The sequence below is a fragment of the Passer domesticus genome, chromosome 7, assembly GCF_036417665.1.
Source record: "Passer domesticus isolate bPasDom1 chromosome 7, bPasDom1.hap1, whole genome shotgun sequence".
Lineage (NCBI taxonomy): Eukaryota > Metazoa > Chordata > Aves > Passeriformes > Passeridae > Passer > Passer domesticus.
The window spans coordinates 11,883,289-11,907,542 of record NC_087480.1 but is presented as its reverse complement, the minus strand read 5'-3'; the positions used below and the strand labels follow the sequence as shown (position 1 = coordinate 11,907,542).

Sequence of the window (24,254 nt, the reverse complement as noted above, 5' to 3'; positions counted from 1 at the left end):
TCTCTTCCAACCAAAACCATTACAGGATTCTACTTAGTTTTCATTGGAAAGCACCAAGACTGGAGGCTAATATGTGGGGGAGCCAGCTGATGCTGTTATTTGATGTGAAAACGGATCCCTTGGACATCTGTTTCACCTGCAGCTGCTCCCCACGTTACCTGCAGCAGCTCCTTGGCAGACCCTCGCCTGTCCACGTCCATCTCCAGGCAGCAGTTAAGGAAGTCTCGGAACACGGCCGAGAGCCGCTCTGGGTTCTGCAGCTCCGGTGTCCCGTTTGTAGCTATCAGATACAGTGCCTGGAGACAAAGGAGACACAAGACTGTTTCATTCATACCCAGAAATACTCACACAGACCCTATTTTTAAGCTCCAATCTCCACTGGAAGTTTCCTCTCTGGCAGAGGGCTGGAGATGACTTTCATAAATCAAGAACAACAAAAAAATCCCCAAAAAAACCCTGATGCAGTCACAGCTATCCCAGCACCAAAATGATCTTGCCTTGACAGCTGATTTCATTGGCTGACTTGGTTAGGAGGAACTACATCGGCACATTTTCCTTCTCCAAGTGTTGACACAGCTTTACAGGCCATTTTAAAGAGTCAGTGTGGTCTAAATACATTATTTCAAAGGATTATTACACAAAATGCATCTGTGCAGTGCTCCCTGATCAATAAAGTATGGCTTCCATAAAACAAAATTAATCAAGTTTTTTGCTCTGTTCTTGATAAAAATTGGTTACTGGATAAAAAAGAAAAAGAAATCCATCAGCTTATACCTTGGATAAAAAAACAGAAACATTTGCAGTCTCACGTTCAAAAGACATGTCAAGTTGCATGCACAAACATAGAAGTGTGTTTGATAATAAATAATTTTGCATTATTAGAACCAGTGATCTTTCCTGGAAGGTTCAGGTAATCAATTAGCACTGGTCTGACACTGACGAGAGGTTTGTGCCTGCAGGTACAGCTCCAATGCTTATCATAAAAATTCCCCAACTGGAAAAGCATGGCACTTTAAGATTTTTGTAATTTGGAGATACAGCTCAAAGAGAGTTCAGAAAGGGCATGAGAAATTTCAAGCATTGCTGAAGACTGAAGTGGCAAGTTTCTGCACAGGTACATGTCACTTTGCCTCTGAGGTTCTCACAGTGATGCAATCAAAGCTACAGCAGATGCTGATGTGCTGTAGGAACATTTTTAGAAATGGGCCTTTGTAGAACTAGTTCAAGCTGATGTGAATGGGATTTAATCTCATGGAAGACCAAATATGGCACAAATTATAAAGACAACAGCATCTGATATTTCACCCTACCCTGAGAGGATTTTCGTTAAGGTAAGGAGGTTCTCCTTCCACCATTTCTATTGCCATAATCCCAAGTGACCAGATGTCCACCTTGGGGCCATATGCTTTTCTTGTTACAACTTCTGGTGCCATCCAGTAAGGAGTCCCCACCATTGTGCTCCGTTTACTCTGCTCGGGGGTGATCTGAGCACAGAAGCCAAAATCAGCTGAGGAGAAAAACAAATACTGTTAAAGTCAGCTTGAATTACAAAACCAAGAAAAAGAACTCCCACTTTAAGTCTGAGAATGCACTGTGGAACTAACTGGAAAAGCAGCCATGCTGTTGTTTCCTCAGGGCTGTAGCCAAGGTAATATGGAACTGGCCACTTAGAGAAACCCTCATGTTTCATCCACGAGCTTTTACTTAATCATTTGAAGCTTTAGACTGTAACTCCCTCCACTCTGCAAGGGCCATACACAAAGCAAAGCCACTCCTGACACCCTGTTTCTCTCTGGACCTCTGTTGCAGCTGTGCCCTCACAGCAGGTCCAGGTGCTCCCACCAGCACCACTTTTGGAGAACTGGCTGTCACTCACAAGGACTCCCCACCCACATCCAGGAATGCTGCATGTGACCAAGAATACCTACTCAATTTGACAGATCCGTCCATCCCAAGAAGAATATTGTCGCTTTTGATGTCTCTGTGGATCACTTGGTTGGAATGAAGGAAATCCAGGGCTTGCAGGCACTGATAAGAGAAAAAAGAAATGTATGGGTAAAAATTCATAATTTCATCACATGAGAAAATAAATGGTTTTATGAGATTTCCTTCCTAGGGGAATGGTGAGGAATGGCAGAACACAGTGCAGCCAAGAGAAGAGCTTGCTGCTCCAACACTGTTAGAGTCATGTATTTCTAGGGCAAGGCACATACTAGCTCTTGAAAGGGAAACATCAATTGTTGCTACAGGCTGTCCCCTGCAAACACAGACAGAATGACTGCTGCAGTGGATCTGCTCTTTCTTCTCCGTACAATGACAACACCACAGAAGCAGAAGCATCACCATGTCCATGCACACAGAAGCACAAGTGGGATCCCTCACCTCCCGACAGACAGCAGCAATCTGTCCTTCATCCATACACGTCTCGGTGACAACATCGGTTAGAGAGCCTCCAGCCAGGTACTCCATCACCACCCACAGCTCATCACCCACAAGGTAGCTGAAAGGAGAAAACAATGCTGTGGAGGTGAATGTGCATAGCCAAACTAATGAATAATCATAACCTGCAACTGATTCTTGTCTCCAGGTCACTTGCAAATGAAGAGAGAATAAAATGAAAAGGACACTCCTTCTAGGTTACATGGCTCTTGGAATCTGCATGGTCTAAAAGGAGATATCTTAGGTGACAAGCAAGTGAAGAATGCACTTCAATAAGCTAAGCAAGCAAAGATAAATCTGGAAGCAGGACACATGCCACCAGCTGGCTCATCATCTTAACTCATGAATTCTACCATTAACCCCAGGAATGAGGCAACATGACTTTCAAAGTTATCCATGGGAGGAGGGTGTGCACCACTGAGAACTGAAGTTGGTCAAATGTTTGGAAAACCTTGCAAAACATACATTCAGAAACAGCAAAGGCCATTAAAAAACTGTCAAATTAGGTGTTTCTGGAAACAAGAACTTAAGTCTTCCTGACTAAGCAATGGAAAATAGTGGAAACCAGCCAAAGGAAAGAATTTCTAGGATGGTTTGTCAGCACTTTGCACAAGACACAAAAAATCTTAACTTTGAAAAAAACTTAGAAAAAAACAAACCCCAGAACAACAAAACAACATGGAAAGACTTGGAACGTGGAGCTGGCAGACTGCTGTCTTAGTCAGATATGGCTGGTCCAGGTTTTTCAAAAGTGACTTCAAACTATGTATGCCAAAAAAGACTAATGCAGAGCCAATGCAATCCCCTCCCATCCACTGGAGATGAGTAGAGAAAGAATACAGAGCTCCATGTTCTGCAGTGATCAAAGGGGTTTTTAAACTTTTGGCCTGCAGAGTGTAAATGAACATTCACCTGATAATACCAGAACAACTTACCTGTCTAAATAGTTAACAATATTGGGATTCTTATTTTCCCTCATGACCAGGATTTCATTGATAATTAGTTCCTTTTTGGGCTGCTGTTGGAGATTCATTTGCTTTATGGCCACCTAAAATGACATTAAAAACCATTAACCTGAGTAGTCTGTTGCACAAGATCAGAATGAACATGCAGTGGACAGCTACATGATTTTTGATTGTATCACCTGCTATTCTTGATTACATAACAAAGGAAACATAGACATAGATTACAGGTGGTGTTCCACAGGAAAAATAACAATCCTAGCATTTCCCAACTTCTGAAATTTTGACCTGCTCCTCTAAAGAACACTCTTTAACACAGTTTACATTTACAGTTGTCTAAAAAGAAATAATCCATGCACTGGTATTTTATGGATATGCCCAGGGTTATAAGGAAGGCTTAGGACTTTTAGACCCCTTGCAGACCCCAATTTCAGTATGGTTACCAAATGCAGCACAGCAGGTGTGAAGAACTACCAGTAAGATTCAGACCTGAATCTCTTCTGAGAGCCAGAGATGAGAATTCAGGAATCTGAAGCTGGATCCCCAAAGAGCAGTGGGACTCTCTGAGACATGACCTTGTCTGTTTTTCACTAATATGATCACTGTCACTGAGACCAGACCAAAACACAACTGACTTCTTACCCGCTGCAGCAGGACTGAAACACAAAACTGAGCCCAATACATGATTTATCCTTAATTATGTCTTGCATTATACTTTACGACCAAACACATGTTGGAACAAATGGCAAATCATGCAACTGTCTGAACCTGGGATTGAGAAAAATTGGGTCTGAATGATGGCAGCTGCCTTCAGCTCAAGGATGCCTTAACAGATTTAGTAATTAAGACTGAGACTGTGTCCTCAGACAGATACCACTGCCCTCCTTTTTTCTGGCAGTTCTATGGACAAAGTGTTTCTCAAATCAAGCAATGTAACAAAGCTATTTATTCCTCACAGCAACAGGAGAATCTGTGACCACCTCCAGCATTCTCCCAAGGCCTCTAATCATGACAGATCTTTTACAAGTTGCATTGCTAACCAGTCTGTGAGCACATGCACAGGCAGATTTTATGGTATAAAGATACAGAGTTAAATTGTGTATCTAGACCAAAATTCTCTGAAAAGCACAACTTGATGTCCAGTGGGGAACAGAGACAGAACAATTTCTAAACCGATACACTTATACCGGCAATAAAAAATATCTACTTCATATTGGCACAAAAGCCTGTTGGGATTTCTTAGCAGATTTCTCTCCATTAAAAAATCCATTCAGGAATAATATAACATGGTACCAGGGTGGGATCAACAGTACTGTGGAGAGCACCAACCTGTCCTGAAGACAGAGCAAGTAAAAAAATTCATCTCCTAAAATTGGACTTAAAAGCTATGGGCGAAGCATCCAGCCAAGCTGGTACTCCAGAGAGTACCAAGGCTCTTACTGATTCTAGGAATTCTTTTCAGGCATTTATGAAAATCCCAGATCCAGTGCTGCTGGAAAGCATATGGCCACGGCACGTGTTCAGTTACTGAGACACAGAACCACACTGCCCTTAAAGACCTTTCGCTGAAAAGCTGAAGACAGCAGATGATGGATTTTGCCAGTTGACATTTGTCCATGCTTCAGGAGAACAGCCTTTGCAGGAAAGCTCTACTGGGCACCCAAAGCTCCAGCCACAGCTCACAGCAGAGGGGAAAGCACTCAACAGCTGCAGAATCTGCTGGGATTTTTGACACTTACCTCTTGTCCTGTGGCGATGTCAATCGCTGTATAAACAGTTCCTGAAGCCCTAGAAACAAAACAGCAGGAGAAACTGAGAAACACTTTAGTCCCTGGGAGTGAAAGCAGGCCCAGACAGGAGAGCTCTGCTGCCTGGAGTGTTTGTAAGGGTTCACCCACTCCTCAGCCAACAGCATGGCAGCTCACCAACCCTCTGCCATGCAGAGAAAACTGAGGTCCAACATGAGGAAGAAGGGCTGGTACAAATGTCCAGTGTACACATCACATTATTTTTATTCAAAACTTAAAGGCAGGGGAGGCAGTGTCTGCAAAAACTGGAAAATAGTATGTTCAATTCTTACCCATTTTGCTGTGTGAATTTAGTTTTTTCCCCCTTTTGCTTTGTGTGTCTGTGTGTTTTTTCCATGAAATGTAACACAAAATGCAGTTGGGCCTTCTCACACCTTTAAATTGAATCCATCTGCCAAACTCAGGCAATGTCACACAGTCACTCTGAGAACCCTGAACATATGACAGCCATTTGAGGAAAAGATCTAAATACAGCTTTCTCCAGCATGCAAGTAAACAATTTTCCAGCCATTCTGCAAGGTCACAGCTAGAGCAGGTTAAGGCATCTATTATTTCACACACAAACTGAGGACTCAGAACAGAGGATTCTTAGAGAGCTTCTTTGTGTGTCAAGAACTGTTGGCAGCTGCTTCAGCTGAGTGCACCTGACATGGGAAGGACTCTTCATGGTGTCCATGTGTAGCTTCCGTGGCACACATAGGTTGTGTTGTAGAGCCACCAGAAATAAATAGTGTGCTCACCTGCAGACTAGACAGGGTGGGGTTTGGTTTGCCATCTGCCTCTCCTTCAAATATGTTCTTCCCCACAATGACATGAAGGGCTGAAAAGGCCCCAGTCAGAGGCAATTCCTTTGGGTTTCAAAGCAACCAGGGGCTTGAAAACCCTTCCTTCTAAGCTAAACCACAGCTTTACACTGCCATCACTTAAGCCCATGTCTGAGTGACAGTGAGGAGCAGTGAAGCAGTGGAGAGCCAGGGAGGGAATTCTCACAAGCAGGAATGTGCATCCTGCAAGTGTCCCAGTGACTGAAAGTGCCAAAATGAGTTTGCTCCTTCTCACATGATCCCCTGGCTTGTTTGTTTACCTGCAGGCTGAAATATTTCAGAAGCAGTTTAATTCAACAGAGAGACCTTATGTCTGCATTGAGAGCAATGTTCTCATTGGGCATGCTATGCATTCTTTTAATATAAAGGCAAATGCATTTTCCTATGACTAATTGACAAGATTAATCCAATTTGTTTTCATAAGAAGTCAACAACATTTATTCAGAATTGCTAACACTGTGATGATTCTCCTGAGCAAAGTCGTATCAGGCTTTATTTCAAAACAGCTCCTGAAATTAGAATGCTTTTGGAATGCTCCAGGCCACCTACTTGTGAGGAGTTTAGATAAAGGTAATTTAAGTAAAGCTGTGAATTAATTGCAAAGGCTTTGCAATTCTCCATTACAAACTTTTCCTTCTAAGTAACTAATTTCTGAGCAGTAACTTTTAGTGTGTTCTGCAGCCCCTGGTCTTTACTGCAGTTAGGCAAGTGCCAGGACTCACCATTAGATCTGTGTCACTGTGATGCAGTGCAGTACTAACCAGGCTGCTGATGGCTCCACACTAATTTGTCTTGCTACAAGAGCTAACACTGCTTGAGCAAACACAACCTCTTTATCAAGTGCTAGTTAAAACTAAGTTTCCTCTGGTGTCAGCAACATTTTCAGTCCCCAGCAGGAGACAGAGGACAAAACAGGTACTCAGTACTGACCTGTTCTGCAGCACAGGCCTACTGACTGCTATTCACTGCAAAGTGGCTGTAAAACCATCAAGTCTTTCTTAACTTCCCAGCTGTATGAAGCCATGAGGTGCAAGGTGCTGGCCACTTGCTTTTCCTCACATAAGCAGCTGCTCTCTATGTGCAGCTCTCTGAGCAGCCACACCTCTCCCTGCCTTGCTCTCATTAGCAGCTACTAAAAACCTGCTCACTTCCAACACTACAACACTTGCCTTTGGCACAGCTGTACCCAACTCATTGCAGAGGTGGAGGCTCAGGAACTGGCACCTGCATTAACTGAGCTCATCAGCACTGCTGAGGCAGTGCCACAGCCCAGCACTGCTGCAGACACCCAAACCCCAGCCATGCAGCACTTTGGATGCTCCTGATCATCCTGTTTGATTACCTTTCTGGTGATCTTTCTCTTTAGGATCTTTTCCTATCACAGCAAGTTGGCCTGCAGTGTTAGAGGCATGAACTAGTTATGGCAGCACACTCCTCTCCAAGGAGGCTATGCAATCTTCAGGCTGTACTAAAAGCTGGAGGAAATCCATTTAGATACCCCTTTAGGCCACTTGTCTGTCCACCAGTTGTCAAGGCACCTTTGTACAAGCTCACTCCTTGGACTATGAAAATAGGAGACCATGAGGGTGATGGTCACCTTCTCACAGTGACAGCAATAATCTGCTTCACACACATGTTTATTCTGCTCTCATTTGTTCAGCTGACACCGCTTTTCTAAGAGACAGGCACAGCTTGAAGTTTCCACTGACATTTTACAAATGACAGTAAGAACCAAAGCTTCGGATAGGAAGCAAGTTGGAATTTGAGAAAGGGTTTTCATACAATGAATGGAGCATAAACATCTTCCTACAAGGGCCCTACCAAATCAGAGAGATCTAAGATAAAACCTGCCAGAGAAAGAGCATGGGTGTGTCAGCCTTTCTGCAGTACATTAACCATTCCAGGTTAGCAACAGGTTACTCTGAGCTCCGACCTCACAAACAGTTAAGGCAGGAAAATATCTCCTGATGCCAGTGAACAGCTTCTGTCCTACACTGACAGCAGTGTCCTGGTGTCACACAGATGGTGCCAGTCCTCCTGGAACAGCAACACTGCCAAGGAAACGCCAATGGTGCAGGCAGTCCATATTTAAAATGCAAGTCAGATACCTAATTTTGAGGTAAGTTCTTTTGTTCTTGCCTCCTCACATAGGAAATATTTCAAATTAATCCAATTTACAGTTAGCAAAGCTGGGTTTCAAAACGGAATGGCTTGGGTGATTGTTTTCAAAAAATGCCTAGAACCCACAGGATCCACAAGGGATCTGCCATGTGACAGATGATATATTTTCCTCTGAAGTGCATTAGCACTGTGTCTATTACTGAATTTTTGGGTTTTACCACCCCTGCTAGAAAGAAGAGCTTATTATTTCATCTCTGGTTTCAATTTCTAAACTATGTGGTTATAAACCTGATCAGTGAATATTATTTGAAGCAAATATTTGAAATAAACATTATTGAGAGCCATCAGCTGACAGCTAGTCAGGTGGTAAGTTACTCTTTTAGGTAATAATGTTTTTTCTCCTTTCTTCAGCATGGTCATATTATTTTGAGACATACAAAAATGTTTTCTCCTAAGAAAATAAGCAAACAAGAGCCATACACTTGAGGGACAAGAGATCTTTCAGGCCTTTCTCCTTGCTGCAGATAAGATTCTGTCAGTATCAAGCTGTCTTTCAATTACTTTTGACCACAGTTATAAATTCTGATCAGTACTGAGAGACAGGAGGATCTAAACCTGATCATATCTGAACATGTTTGGAGCTTGCCTATCTTCATGCTTGATGCTCCACCAGCAAAATACCTGGCCCATGGCTTTGCACAAGTAACTGGGATATGACTTACCCTTGGCCAATTTTTTCAAATCGAGTGTATTTCTTCTTAGGATCTCCCACACTCACAATGCTCCCTGAAAGAAAAAAAATGCAAGATTCTCACTTCAAAACAGAGATTCTACCTTCCAGCAGATCTGAAATGCAGCCCCAATGTCTGGGGCTTTGAGCCATTTGTGGTCAGCTGGGTAGCAACAACAGACACAGCTCCACAGCACAGACGGCCTCCATAAACACGGATTTGCTACAGTCCTTTAAGGTTACCCTGACAAGAAACTAAACACAAGGAGAAACATTCAGAACAGACAGAGATCAGAAAACAAGAGGCACCAATGCAAGCCTCTTGTTTGTCCTCTACAAACATTAAGGAGAGCTGGAACAACAGTGCCTGTATTTTCTTGGGAATAAACACACTGTGATTCAACAAAAGGTTTACTACTTCTGAAGATTAAATGTGTTCACTTTTTTACGAACAGCTACCATTTTTGGGACAGGAGGAGTATTGCAAGTGCTTCCAGGAGAGGAGGAGATCATCTCAACCTTTCAGCAGTTTGCCAAAAGAATGCCTCAATGTTTGCAGTGAACAGCATCTCATTTCACCATCAAGAATGATGGGGTTTCAGAACCAGGGCCCCCATCACTGGTTTCCAGGCTAAGTTCTGAAGGCAGTCCTGCCCTGCACCATTTCAAGAACCCCACTGCTGGTTTTCAATGTGACACAGCCCCGTCACTCACACTGGACTCGCCCTCTCACCACCACACACACACTGTGTTCATGTTCTCCTGAAACATCTCCAGCAGGATGGCTAACAAGGACAGCAGTGCTCCTGGGGCACTGCTGTGACACAGACAGCTGCCCAAAGGGATGCTGATCCTGAGCCCAGCTGATATGATGCAGAAGACAGACCAAACAAGGGGCTGCTGCCTCCTGGAAGCTCCATGCCACAGCAGTGGGATGGTCAAGCTCCACAGTGGGATCACGAGGTTTATACCTTCTGATCTCCTATCCCTCCTTCTAGTCAGCTAGAAGGGAGTCCCAGAGTCCTCTAGTCATGCTCTTCTCTACTGAAGAGTTATTTTGTAGTGAAGACCTGCCCTAGAGAAGTAGAATGAGCTTTGGTTTATGCCTCGTGTTTCAGCAAGATGAAACTATGAGAAGTTAACCAGGCTCTGAAGGTTCCTCAGCTTGGGCTCCTGACACTCCAATCCACCTGACTCCTGCAGATTGGCACAGCAGGGCACGACCACTTCAGGGCTCTTGAGACTGTGGGCATCCCAGGCAGTAGGCAGGCTCACCCTGCCATCAGCCCTGGCTGGTGTTCCCAGAGCACCAGGCAAGGGGAGTGAGCATGTGGGGCAAAGGAAACCTCTTCTCCTGCAGCTCCCATTAACACTCTTGCCAAGGGCTGCAACATTGCTTTAGCAGGGAGTGTACCAGATGGTGCTGATGCCCATGCTGATGTCTTCTTGCTGTGCTGGCAGGCAGCATTCCTGGCTAGGCATCCAGTCAGATGCCCATTTGGATGGTAAAGACCTCTCTGTTCTATACAAATGGCCTGGACAGGGGGAAGAGGAGTTTGTGACTACTAAGAGAGAATGGTGCATCATCTAGCTGTGGTCTGGATGCACAGGTAAACAAATACACGTTTGTATTTGTGATACAGGGATACAGCCAGATCAGTCAAAGGAAATATGCTGCAGATCACTGAAGTCTTTCCTTCTGAACTCATCTTCTTGAACTATTTCTGTGATGTATGTTCCAAGGTAAGTCCTTATAAGACATTTGCATTGAGCCACCACCTTAGGCTTCATTGTTTGCATTCTGTCAAGGAAACTACCAGACCAGAAAAACCAGTACTGTTTATTTAATTAAGCCTTAAGTTTTGTTTGAGTCTATCAGATTTTGGCTCTTTCATCAGACACAAACAAAATATCCTAATTACTGCTTTTTTTCCTTCCCATTGGATTCCTAGCATTTCCAAATGGGCAAGAAGGTGTCAAACAGGGCAAGGTTTAACTTCAGCTGTCAGTGGCATGAAGTCCACAATGGGTGATGGGGCCAGACTGTCCCACATGGGACTGTCTCACACCCCGTGGCTCACAACCCCATGAGCTCTGCAGCAGTAAATCAAACACTGCTCTAATTCTGTACTGGGCAGAATAACAGGAAAAACACTGTGCTGCCAGTACCTGGTGAAGTGCTATTTTCAGCAAGTTAATGGAATGGTGTATCTACTAGAACAGCTATCAGAAGTTCATGGAAGTTCATTCACTTCAGAAAATACACAGAAGGATTGAAGAAGAAAGATTTTTTAAAATTATTTCCCAAATTTGCCACTAATTTTGAAGTTCAGATTTCCAGAGTTTTTCCTCAAGACTTGAGTAGCTGCTTTTCTAAGGCAGTTGTTTGTGGCTGGCTCCCTGTACTTAAGCCAATGTACATCAAACATTACAGCATTAAAATCAACAAAGTGACAGGTACACAGCTCCTACTCAGACAAGCACTCCCTGCTCTGGACAAAAGATAAACCTATCAGCTATTTTGATGTCTTTAAGCATTTTCCTTTATCAAGTCCTAAATTAAGTGGATAAGAAAGCTGAATTGGGCCAGCTCTGTTTTATAGTTATCAGAGGAACATAGTCATGATTTCATTACAGACAGAATTTTATTTGATCTTATCTCAATATTACAGTCTTTACTCACTAATAAAACTCTAAAAGCTCTAAAAGAACTCAAGCTATTTCAAGCAGTAAAGAATTATGAAACAATTTTAGATAAAAAAGGGCAGGGACATCTTCCTAAAAGTAGCATAGAAAGAGTTGTGAGGGAAGTAAGCAAGGTGGAGCAGTCATGCGAGTTAAAATAGAACAAGCATCACACTGCTTAAATATAACTAGTTCAAGACTAATAAAAAAGCATCATGTCTGTTTTCAGGCAGCTTCATGAAAGCACAAAAATATTTTCATTTCCCACATCACAATTTGCCCAAGGCAGACATTCAGGCCTTGCTCACTTGGTAGCAAATTGTTAAGAAAGAAAAAGCATGAAAGCATGTAACATTTCAAAGATATAACTCTCCAAACTCCAGGGCTCAGTCCCAACCTGGCATATACAGCAGCTTGAATAAATGATAGACATACTTGAGCTCATGGATGCAGATGTACCTGTAGATCTCAGGGGGGAAGCCTGCCTCAAACATTTAGCATCAGTTAAAGAAGCAGAATTGCTCTCTCTATAAGCTGACATACCTGCAGGTAACCACCTGCTCTGGAATTTATTTCACTGTGCCCTCAGCTAAAGCTATTGAATTTATCCCTTGGATACTCCCTAATGTCACTGAGATTCATGTCAGCCTGGTAAGGATGCAGGAAACTACACAAGCAGCTGAAATCTCACAGCTAAGGAAGGTTTCAGCCTGTGCACTCACAGCAGCCATCGGTGGCAGGGCAAGTATGACAAGAAGGTTGAGCAGTGGCAACCACTGAGAAAAAGCCACAGCCACACAGCACTCTATTACAAGCAGTTGCCTCCATTAAAGACACATTCTTGGCTTTGTGATGTGACAGAAGGAGGTGTAGATCAATCTGCTTTTTTTACTAACAATTAATGGCAGACACAGAATAACCTGGGCTGTGCTCTGAACCCAACCATTTAATCTGAAAACACTGCACTGGCAGCTATTACATGCAAGAAGCAAATTAAATTGGTTGCATTGCAGGATCAGGAAGGGCTTGTTGTGCTTCAGTAGAGTATGATGTGCACAGGGGTTGGAGCCAACAGTCAGGATTCTAATAGTATTAACTGGCTAGGAATTAGCCATGAGAAAGTGCTGTGTTGTCTGAAGAATATATAGCAGACGCTCCTTCTAAAAGAGAGCTCACTGACAAAACTGTAAAATTCTTAAAAACTAACTGCAGAAGTAGGAGGAGCAATAACAGTTATGAAAAGGACAGCAAAAGAATACCTGGAAGATGTGTAACTGTCTCAAGGAGAGCTCACTGAGGCTGAAGGAACCAGCTTAGTGCTGCAGTTGTCTACTGGTAAAAAAACCCTCACCAATAAAAAACCTCCCATACACAAAAATCCCAAAACCCAACAGACTTTTGCAAAGTATTTTGACTCCAGTGAACCATGAGAAGTTATGAGTCTAGAGAGAATTTAGGAACCCAAACATTCTTTTTCATTTGGCCATTAATACACAGCAGTTCCCTAAGTCATTCACTAGGTCACAGCCTTTTGCTGTGAAACCAGAAACAATCTCTGCTTTTGCCTTAAGCACAGAAGGAAGCTCAGGCAAACCCAACCCAGCCCCAGCTGCCCTCAGAGGCAGCAGGAACACCCCAAGTCTTCTCTTGCTGCCTTGAAGCACAACAGTTTCTGTAGGGAGTCGTAAATGACTCTGTGACACTCAACTGTGAGAAACATTTGGTACAGCTAATGCTGACATATGCAGGAAATCCACTGCTCTAGCAGACTCCAAACACCCAATACATACTCAGTTTCTCTAGGATCTCCTCATCTGTCATCTTGGATTTTTTTCGCTGCCGGTCTGTGTTTCTGTACAGGGTGTTTGTGTTTGAGTTTTCAGGCTGGGGAGTGGTGGCTTCTTTAGCTGGTGCTGGTGCAGCGGCAGGTTCAATAACAGAGCGTGTGTAGATCTGTGACAAGAAATTATTTTGTGTCAGAAAGATGGCTGGCAGAGATCCCCCTGAGATCATATTTCAAGTACAAACCCTTAGGAAGATCGTGTCAGTCACATCCAGGACTCTAAAACTGGTTTTGCTGTCCACTTCTCAAACTGAACAAGTGAAAATGAAAGGTTACAAGTTCATGGCCAGTTTCATGTTCAATTTTCACAGATTTGCTGATACAGTCCATGGAGAGGGGCAGGTACCTCCAGAGGACAGTGTGTCCTATGTATCTTGCCAGGATATGAACTGCATCTTTGGACTGCTATTGCTGCTGACAGGGGGCCTGCACAGCTGCACAAAGCTGCTCACTTTCACACCTGTGGCATTAAAGGACATGATGGTACCACTTAACTGATATAAGAAGAAAGCCATGGCCCTCACCAGAATCCCAGGAAACTGACACACAGATGTAAAAGTTCAAACCAAATTTTCTCAGTGTCAGTGGCTGGAGTGAAGCTCTGTGTCGTGACAGGACTTCCACCAAAGCACCTTCAGCACTGTCTGATCACAAACTTGCAGCACTGCACTGCACCAAACATAGACCTAACCAAAGCTGGCACTTACTGATTTTGTGTGTTCAGGCCGTGGGGCAATAACAGGCGGAGGTTCATTGTCATCTTCCTCCTCTTCATCATCTTCATCTTCTTCTTCAGACACAGAGGGAGCCAGAGGAGGTTCTGATGCTGTTTTTGTGCTCTGTGGACAGACAGTACTGTGAGTGACAGTCGCTATCCTGGCACTTGGAAGCTTTGACAGCTACCTACACCCTCAGTCTGCCTAGACATCAGAGGCCAATCTAGACATGCACACCCTCCTATGGGCCTGAGTTCTAAGTTAAACTCAAGACAACACTTGAAGGTATAGATGCATTGAATTCCACCACTCCCAGCTGCTGCTCAGAGGCAGGGGGTTATATCAAGTCATCCCAAATTTGCTGGTGAAACAAAAAAATGAAAATGCACCTTCTGAAGTTTTTACCAATTGCTTTAAAGGTGGCTACACCAGGCTACTTGGAGAACTGATGCAAATCAAAGGCACCATTCAACATATTCACATCTGACTGTCACTCTCTTTAAAATGCCATCCCTTTGGTCCAGTAGAAATACCAGTAAGGGAAGCCCACAGCAAAGGGAGACCCGAACTGGTAATTTTGGAAAACTGTCATGCTGACTGTCTCACTACTGCCTCTGTCTGCTAGATGAAAATACTACAGCATCTGCCAAGGTGTCCATATCCACTGGAAAAGCTACTGGAAGGCTTCCTCTGCTCTAGTGAACACCACACTTCCTCTGAGAAGTGTGTTTTATTAAAGATAAGGAAAGTGACATTGATTGAAAATCTGAAGTGTGAATATTCAAAGATGATTTTCATTTCATTATACACAGTTGGCTGTGTAATCACAAACCTCACATGAAGCTGCCTAACACTTTAAAATAAAAGCCAAATCCCCATTCAGTCACTTGCTATTTAATTCACTAACAATAACCCTAATAAATTTGGTCAGTATTAATGTGTATGTCACTCCTACATCTCTGGGATTGCTATTGCAATCCAGCATCAATTAGAGTGGATGGTTATTTAAAACTTTCCTACAATGGTTACAGTGAGTTACATATCAATTATAACCTTATTCATATTCAGTTATATATCCAGCTGTACTAAGGAGAAATCATGAAACTCGACAGAAATGGCATTCTAAATTTTTAAAACTAAATTAAAATGGGCTTATTAGGTGCTGCTGCATATTGTTGTGAATGATATACACCATGGCTAAAACCAGCCAGCAACCTTCTGTCTGCTAAACCAGACTTTCACCTATTTAAAAAGAACTCAAATGGAAAATCATAAATCAGCCAGGGAAAGCTCATGGCTTGCTCCACAATTCTTAAACATTAATAATAACAAAGGTTACTTTCCCACTCACCGAGGGATGGGCTTCTATGTATCCATGGGCGCTTTTATCTGCAACGAGCAAAGGACAATGAACCAGCTGCTGTTAGAAAAAATCCCTGTCTGTTTTGGGGAACCCCACAGAACAAGTCAAGCAAATAGAGATCATTTTTCTTCCACACCATCTCTTCAGGAGCAACAGCAAGGAAGAGAACAGGACAAAATTCCAGACTGTGTCTATTTTTCGCCAGTAAATAAAGTAAACAGAATTTTGGTGAAGAAAATGCAAATTGTTCTTTAACTGTTAATGCTTCTGTTCCACCCAAGAACTAAAGCAGCTTTTTCACCTTTTCATACTGTGTTTTTTTGGGTTTTTTTTCCAATTAATTGCATGCATTCATTCTCATTAGCTTGCTGACAACATTTCCACAGAAAAGCTTCCCCAAAACCCCCCTTAGCCATGGCAGCTCTATTCTGACAAAGCATGAGAACAGCTCCTGGGTTCAGGAGCACACATGAACTGTTATCAAGTCTGCATTTCATCACAAAGGGAATTGCTATTTTAGCACACAGTAAGCATTAAATTAGTCAAATCCTTTAATTATGGAATTTGGGAAAAAAGATTCTTTTTTTTTTTCTCTCAATCCTGGAGATAAGTGCACAGTTTTTAGAAAGACTTCTGAGAAGATTCTGCATTTTGGAAGTTGTCTTGGTTGAACCTTCAAACTGAGGAAATGACAGACTCCACTGCCACAGACCATCCTGTGGAGGAAATGGAACCCCAGCAGGTGACACTCCAAATGCTGTCTGCACCTTATAAATACTGACACCCCCTTTTTTACCTGAAGCTGTTGACAGGCACTCTACCAAACTAATGCTATCTTAATGGCATTTTTGTTTCAAAATCTTGGTTAGTTCTAAAAATCTGCAACAAAGCAAGGTCACCATTTTAATGACGTTTGAGGGGGAAAAAGGAGAAATGGAATTAATTTCCGGAGTATTCCACAATGTAGAACTGGCTCAGGCTGCCTCCTGACAACCTGAATGCTGAACTTTCCTCTGACTCATTTTGGAGCCTGACCTCCCCTGTGGGGAGACATCAACTTACCTCCTGACGTAAAGCTCATGTATTTCTGGTTGTTAACTGTTTCTTTCGAATCATAAAATTTGAGAACATCTAGAACAGCCTGTGGGTTCTTCTTCTGCTCCAGTTTTGTTATGTTGGAGGTCTGTAGTAGCCTGGCCCACTGTTCTGGAATGCCCTGTAGACATTGAGTGGAAACAAAGTGGGTTTAGAGTATTTAAAATCTGCAGCCTCACAGATCTTTACCAAGATCCCATGCTTGCTGTAAGATTACTTGCAGAAATTTTGATTGACACCTTACAATTAAAATTAGATGCAATCATTTATTCTCTATCAAAAATCTAGCTAAAACCAGGACCCAACTTTATAAAAATAAAGTAATGACTGTGAGAGGAAAAACAGGGGATGAAACTTCTCTGGCATCAACTCTGCTCTTCCATGGAATAATGATTTAAGGCTTAAGCTTGTTTGCCTGGGCAGACATAACAAGACTATTTTCTATTGGTGCACAACACAGTGTTTTATAGGAGCTTTACACTGGACTTTTCATGCTTAGGGATGCAAACACATTTTGCTGAAATGATCACTGCTGTCTGATTCAAAGGTAAACCCCACCCTGATACAACTAATTTTCAGTATACCAGGGAACACTGCAGGATAAAGAATCTGCCTTTCAGCTTTCAAAATCATGACACTGACGTATACCACAGCTGCAAAGGATGTCTCTAGATTCCCTACTGCAAACATACAGAAACCAGGGATTCATAAAACAGGCTGAGTTCATCCAAAACTCTGGATGAATTCTTGCACATCTTATGGGTGAGGTGGAATTTGAAAATCAATCCAATCACTAAAAGCCCCAGGTCTACACTGAAATTCTATTGATGAGAACTGGCTTCAGTTATCCAGGATAATTCCAGCACGTCATTTCCCTCTTTACTGCACAGCTGACATTGACCAGCAAATTGTAGGGCTCACTGGAGGAAAAACGTGCCACCCCAATCTACTTCCATATAGCTTCTTCTCAGAAATTGTCCACAAAACAATGTGTGACATGGGCCTCCAAAGTTTAGGACTGATGAAAAAAAGTGGGAAAAGCCAAGCAACAAATCTACTGCACACACATCAACCTGCTGCTGCAGTGCTATGACATCTCAAAGAAGCATTTGGGGCCTGTGACGCACCTCTGGGAGCTTCCCTGGGCACATCTGTGAGCCATAGAGATCTGGCTGTAATGGACGTAAATAAAGAAAGAAAAGAAAGTTAAAACAGAATGTGGGAAAACTTAGAAGGTGGTAGGAGGAGGAAACCGATGGGCCAGAATGGGCAAGTCCCATCTAAAATGGGAGTTATGAAGCGGATACCAAATAGATCAGGTGATAGACAGGCTACAGGAAGGCAGATTTAGGAAAACAGAAAAATCACAACCGTTCCAAAGTTTGGAAGCATCATTCCCCCTCCTCTTGCTTTTAAACAGTTTTTGTCTCCTCATAAAAATACATTCCTGAGAATTAATGGCAATTGACTAGAAAAATTACATGTGATTTCCCTTGTCAATTTAAAACTAAACAAAAAAAAAAAAAATAATAAAAAAGAGAAGGCTCTGGGCCTTTGCTGTTTGACCAGTTTTGAAGCCAGGTGACCATTTTCAAATGGCTCTATAAGTTTTTTCCAGGCTTGGGTGTTCTCCAGCCCTGTGAATCACCATTTGACCAGTGAAGAGAGCAGATGGTCAAAGTCAGATTGTGAAATCTGGGAGGCTGTGCATTGCCACAACACAAACAATCTGTGTGTGTCAGACTGAAAATCAAGACAATTGTAAAGAAATGCTTGACTAGATTAGGAACGTGTAACTTCTTTGGATCTATAGCCACAACTTTTCCCACTTACTTATGTCATAATCTAGAAGCTTTAAAAGTTTGGTGGGTAACCACATTTTCTTCTAGGTTGGGGATGAGGAAATGGTTTCAAACATGCATGCCTTACAAAAAACACGCCCCAAAGGCCTGCTAACCACACTGTCCTTCATTCAGAAAATGCAATTCCTTTTTCAAATAAAAGAACGTAAAGCTCTAGCAACATGCTCCCAAGTTCCAACCAATGTTCTTCTCTGCTTTAAAAGCCCTATTTCTCAGCAAATATGGTTGCTCCAAGCACAGTGAAATGGAGATGTAATATTTTTTCACAATGGATAACACAGGTTGATGCTCAAGCTTGAAAGCCAGAACACAGGAGCCCATGCAACTGTGCATTAGGATGCATCTAACATCAACCAGGGGATGCAGCTGGGGGCAATGGTTTGGTGTCAGAAAATGGCCCAATGCATTGCATATAACCAGGAGAGCAGGCACGACTGGCATGACAGCTGCAATAATTCAAAACAAAAAACCCCCGTATGTTTGCACATTGACTGGATGCTCCCATGGCACTTCCAAACTTTTGAAAGAGGCAGACAGAGTGATCACTAGACAGTGGGAATATCAGAACATGGTAGGGGTAGTGGCAGTTCCTTTGCAGGATGTACCTACCACATGACTGATACACAGGTTCTATCCAGGTTGGGACAAATCAAACATGCCTAATGTACTGTGTAATGCAGTGCCTGCATCTGGGATTAGCTGGGACCAATATCTAGCTCTTAATGGTGCAAAAATTCCCTTCCTTTGATTGATGTTGGACTCCACTGAGGACTACAGCATTAAGTTCTGTGCTGGCAAGCTGTGCATGGGAAGTCACCTGTCCCTTTGGTTAGTTTTGAATTGGTTACAGCTTTCTCAGACTGCAGCACTGCACTTCCACACTTCAGGAACAAGTTTTGCAAACAAAATTGCAAACCAGCAGACATCTCACATCCACTGTTTGGAAAGGTATTTAAAAAGAAACTGTGCTACAGCAACAAAGCTGGACCTATTTTTTTAGCCATGTAGAATTGATTTGCTTTGTGCTGGTGGCATCTGACAGTGAGAAAACCCAAAAGGTCTCTGATGCTAGAGACTGTTTTGAAACACTGGTAGATAATAACAAAATTCAAAATGATCCAAACCTTGATCCCTGAAATACAGATAGTGAGTGCTTGTGCTTAAAACTGAAGTGTGTTAAGCCTGATGTCTCTCCTTTCTGTTCCAACTGGCAGGGACATGAACTAACCAGGACCCTGACCACCAGTCAGATTATGAGAGAAAATCAGTGTGACCCATTGTGTTTGCCTGGAGTCAGAAGGAAAAAGTCTCAAACAGAGGACAGAAATAAAGGTAGAAGGCTGAAAGGAAGACCAGATATAGAATAAGAACAGCTGAACATCCAGTGGGAAGAAAAATAAACGTGGGAAGGTGAAGATGGACAAGATGAAGTGCTGCACACACAAAAAGGGGAGAAACGAAAGCATAAAGTAACATAATATGATATGAAGATAAGGAGAATGGCACTGAAGATTAACCTGAACAATAAAGTGGCTACAGGGAAAGAGAGGGAAAAAAAAAAGAAAAATCAGGATAGACAGCAGGGAAAACACAATTTTAAAAGCTTTATGCAAAGCTTCTGATCAAAAATGACCACATCTGTGCTTTTTAAACATGCATTTAGTCAAGCCCTAGGGTTTGGCACAGAATAAAATTTGAAGTAAGATTTTATGACATCTATTTTAAAAATCCTAATTAACTAGTCCACTTATTTTAAATGTAGCTGTATTTCCTAATTACTAAGGATAATTCAATTTCACTACTCCTTTAAAGACATGCTGTAATTAAATGTGTCTTTTTTCTTCTACTGTTATTCCTATTGTTGCAACTGCTACTGTAGGACACAGAAAGTTTCCAGCTTTCTGAAACATCTTTGTGAAACAAAGTAGCAATCAAAGTAGAAAATTATGAATAAATCACATTTAGGGCTCAAATTCTGAAAATTAGCCATCCTTTGTCCAGGCAAATGATTTGTCCCATCCTATTTCGTGTATGCAGCCAGTCCACAGTGGTGATTACTCAGTCTGACCACTCAGTTCATGGGGCACTACTGGTGGCACCACAGTTGCTAATGCTCCCTCTCAGCTCCACACTTTAACAAAAGGTAAGCTCACTGCCCTCTCACCTTCAAGGAACAATGGTTTCAGTACCCTACTAGTAATCAGAGAAAAAATGCTCTGAAGTCCCCTGCACACTTCAAACAGGTTCCATCAGATTTGTTTTTCCCAACATTTTGTTGATATTCAAGAAGCAAAAGCTGACAGCTTTTTTGTTAATACATAAAGGCTAGAAACACTGATCACCTAGTGTATAAACATATTTTGAAGGATACTAAATTAGAATGGACTTCCACAGGGCTGCAGCTTTCTGAGTGTTTCCAAGGGTTACCTGCACAGCAGCTGGACTTTGCACTTGAGGCTGGTTGTCTACTATGTGTGGGGGGGTGCTTTTTATGCTTTCCCAAAGACACTGAATAACCAACCCTTGTAGCAGCTTGGGGGACTGGTAAAAGCATACACCTACATTCTTCCTAGTTTTAATTTCCCACAGACATTCTGCTGACAATCCTTGGAGAAAAAAAAAAAAAAGAAAAAAAAAAAGCAGCCTGAATCACAAGTTAAACACTCCAAATCCTAAGCCAAACAAATAAAAGTCTCTTTCTTCACAGCCTGTCTGCTGTGATCTGATGTTTCTGGCAATAGGAGGTTATGTTACCATCAAGAAACTAGAAGTTCTGGTAAGCACAAAATACAGCAGTTACTTACTGTGAATTCTCCAGTGACGGCATCAAATCCCACATGAATGGTGTGTTCAAAGTCTGAAGGAAGGGAGATCTCAGGACGTTCCTTCTCTTTCTTCTTGTTGGCTGGAGGCAAAATGTTAACAAGCACTTATTTTCTGAACAGCTTTTCATTTAAAACTTTTAACAATCAGGTGTGCTCAAAATAGTGTTTTAAAAGTGGAAAACAAATCAATTAACATCCATCCAACCTGAGAAACAGACCTCAGTTAACACAATACCAGCCTGTCAACCTCTGTTAGGGAAGGTCTACAAGGTGCTATTTTATTTTGTTTTTCTTTCAACCAACGTGACTGCTGCCAAAGCAAGCTATTAATGAAGTAGTCTTCTTAGGCCATCTCTAAACCAGTATGATTTCTATTTTCAGTTATTTTTCGCATTGAGTTTTCATATGTAGAAACTAACTCCTATTTGATTTGTGGGTTCTTGCAGAAGTAAATCACACAGGACACAACACACCATGTGTGTCTGCTCTCCACCATGTGTGTATGTGTGTCTGCTCTCCAACATGGTTTGAGTCCATTTCAAAATCAGCCAAATCAGGCTTTTGTAGATAACCATTTTTTCCCTACAGGTTCTGTGAAAACCAGCAGCTCATGCAGTGACTCCTCTTCCAACTAAAAGGCTGAAACAGCAGCTCTGTTTCAGGAAAGACAGAATCTGCCCAGCAACAGAATCCCATAAAGGTCTTTGGAAAAGCTTTGAGTTCTCAATTAACTAAAACATATGATCATAAAATGCAGGCTTTATTAGTCTCCAGATTTTTTTTCTTTTAAAGTCACTCCACCAGCATTACTAGAGTGTGGAGTATCTTACTTAAGCAAGAAGAAACTCAGTCAACCTGCATTTGCTTCTCATCTCCCTCCCTCTTTACAACCTTTTGAAAGTAACATCCCCTGTGGTCATCCATCTCCTGCACTTCTGACTACTGACAAATGTCACTTCAGCCCAGTTTCCCTGGCCCTGATAAAGAATGAGTGCAATATAGGCTGAGAGAAGCTGCCTTCACTTTCCTGCAGTGTTTTAATATTATGTTTGCAGACTCCATAGTTCATCTAGGGGTTTCATCCAAGGCTGGACTCACTATGCACCAGCAGCCCTGCCAGTCCAAGTTTGTCTTTGCTCAGGCAGCAGCTCCATGAGGCCTCTATTTGCATATTTCTTATTCTACCTTACAGCCTCCTTTAAGAGAAAGATGCTCTGCTCTTTGTACTTACAGTCTATTTGGAATGCTTCTAATCCTTTCTCTGCATTGCTGCATTTATTCTCATTAAATAATTGTCACCTTTTGTCTGTGCTGCACACCATTACACATTGTTCACTGATGAAATATTTTCATTTAGCATTCAGTAAAGATGGCAGCGATCTATAAAATACAAATGTAAAGGCTTTCCCCTTCTTTTATCACTAAGATGATGTTGTTTAATTTTCAGGACAGACGTTGCCAGTTAGAAGATGTCACCTGTGTATAGAAAACAAAACTGGCTTCTTCTACCTCATCATTTGCAAGCTAATGCAGCAGCAATTGCATTTGAGGACTATCAAATTCAGTTCAAAGCAGCAGTCAAATCTAGAAGTGAAATAAGGGACTACATAAAAATGTTCCACCAAAAGCAGCATTTGTCCATTGTAGGATTCTCCTGCTGGAGAACAAGTGATCCAGCTCATTCCCCAAGATCTGGCTCATTTGCTTCATGGACCTGTGATGTAACACCTATGGTCCAAATGCTGATACACTATAAATGCATTACAGAATTAAACATCTCTTTACTATATCCTCACCTCTTCCCAGTGCAAAAACACCGATGTTTCTGTCTGGGCTCTGCAAATCATATAATTTCTACTTCACAGAAGCTGGCAAAATGATATGAAAAGACATGACTTCTTTGAAGCACCTGACTGACTGGATGCAAGGTGTGTGTACTGAACATTCCTATTTCATTTTCTTGTAAATGCCCTTCACAATACACTCCTGCTGCACAAAGTTAGCCATGAGGTATGGCCTCCACATCACCTCAGGTTAAAATAGAACAAGAAAAGATTGTTCTGTTTTCCACAGTCTGCATCACCATCATCACCAATATGTTAAAAGAGCAGTTGCTTGGGAGAAAAATGTGACTCAGCTAAGTAGCAGCTTTTCTCAGAGAAAGAGGAAGGGTTTGACCTCATGCTTATGCCTTTCTGTTTGCTCACCTCCTCTTCAACTCACTTTGCTCCTTCCTCCATTCCCTCTTCCTTCCACTGCCTCTCACACTTGTCCTCCCATCCTTCCTTCTTAATCTGCTCCTCCTATAGCCTTGTCCTTTTTTCTTCCTCCATTGATCTTTACTCTGCTGAGTTTTTCCCCTTCCCTCTTTTCTGGTTGTTCTGTACAGGAGGTGACCAGATGCCTAAAGGCCAGACTCTGCTCCCCTCTGCAGCCAAGTCTGAAGCAGCTTCAGTGGAAGTGGCATCAGTCACCCAGGAACTCAACATGGCTGGACATCTGAAAGGGGCATCTGAGCTGTGCAGGTCAGCCTCCTCCTGACTTCTTTAGGCTGAATGCTCTACAGGGCCCTCATGGAGTCCCCAGTGAGCACACAGAGTGAATTTATTTCACAGCATCACAGGGGGTTTAATGAAAGAACAAGCCTGTAGCAAACAGGACCAAGTCATTTCTGCTGAGGTAACACCTCTGCTGAATGAAGCACTGCTGGTGTGACTCCACTGTGGCTCCCACCACCAAGATGATCTCTGAGGCAGGAAGGCCAATTTCACAGCTCCAGCAGAACAAGTTCAGCTCCTGATTCGACATAAATTGCCTGCATGACACTGGAAACTTATTTCAGTTGTCTGCCTTGGCTTCCCGTCCTCAGCCTTAGCCCAGAGACGGGAGTGAGAGGAGCTATACAAGGAACATGAGGAGGTCAGGTGTGATGGGAATGGGCAGGACACTACTGCTTAAATGGCTTATTTCAACTGCAGATC

The 24,254-nt window shown here is 42.4% G+C and overlaps 1 protein-coding gene across 6 annotated transcripts in view; it reads right to left on the bottom strand.

The window, feature by feature from the left end:
• PAK3 (p21 (RAC1) activated kinase 3) overlaps nt 1–24,254 on the bottom strand; it is a 235,932-nt gene that overhangs the window by 6,000 nt on the left and 205,678 nt on the right. For 5 of the 6 annotated variants that reach the window (XM_064426873.1, XM_064426878.1, XM_064426877.1 and 2 more), the window contains 12 exons: nt 21,253–21,353; nt 16,554–16,707; nt 15,480–15,517; nt 14,120–14,251; nt 13,360–13,522; nt 8,877–8,940; nt 5,141–5,189; nt 3,375–3,487; nt 2,383–2,500; nt 1,929–2,028; nt 1,311–1,507; nt 159–296 (listed from right to left, as the gene is read on the bottom strand). In XM_064426873.1, coding sequence (XP_064282943.1) covers nt 159–296; nt 1,311–1,507; nt 1,929–2,028; nt 2,383–2,500; nt 3,375–3,487; nt 5,141–5,189; nt 8,877–8,940; nt 13,360–13,522; nt 14,120–14,251; nt 15,480–15,517; nt 16,554–16,707; nt 21,253–21,353 — 1,367 coding nt within the window. Of the gene's footprint in view, nt 1–158; nt 297–1,310; nt 1,508–1,928; nt 2,029–2,382; nt 2,501–3,374; nt 3,488–5,140; nt 5,190–8,876; nt 8,941–13,359; nt 13,523–14,119; nt 14,252–15,479; nt 15,518–16,553; nt 16,708–17,713; nt 17,753–21,252; nt 21,354–24,254 lie in introns of those variants that run through there. The other variant, XM_064426879.1, reaches the window with a different exon arrangement.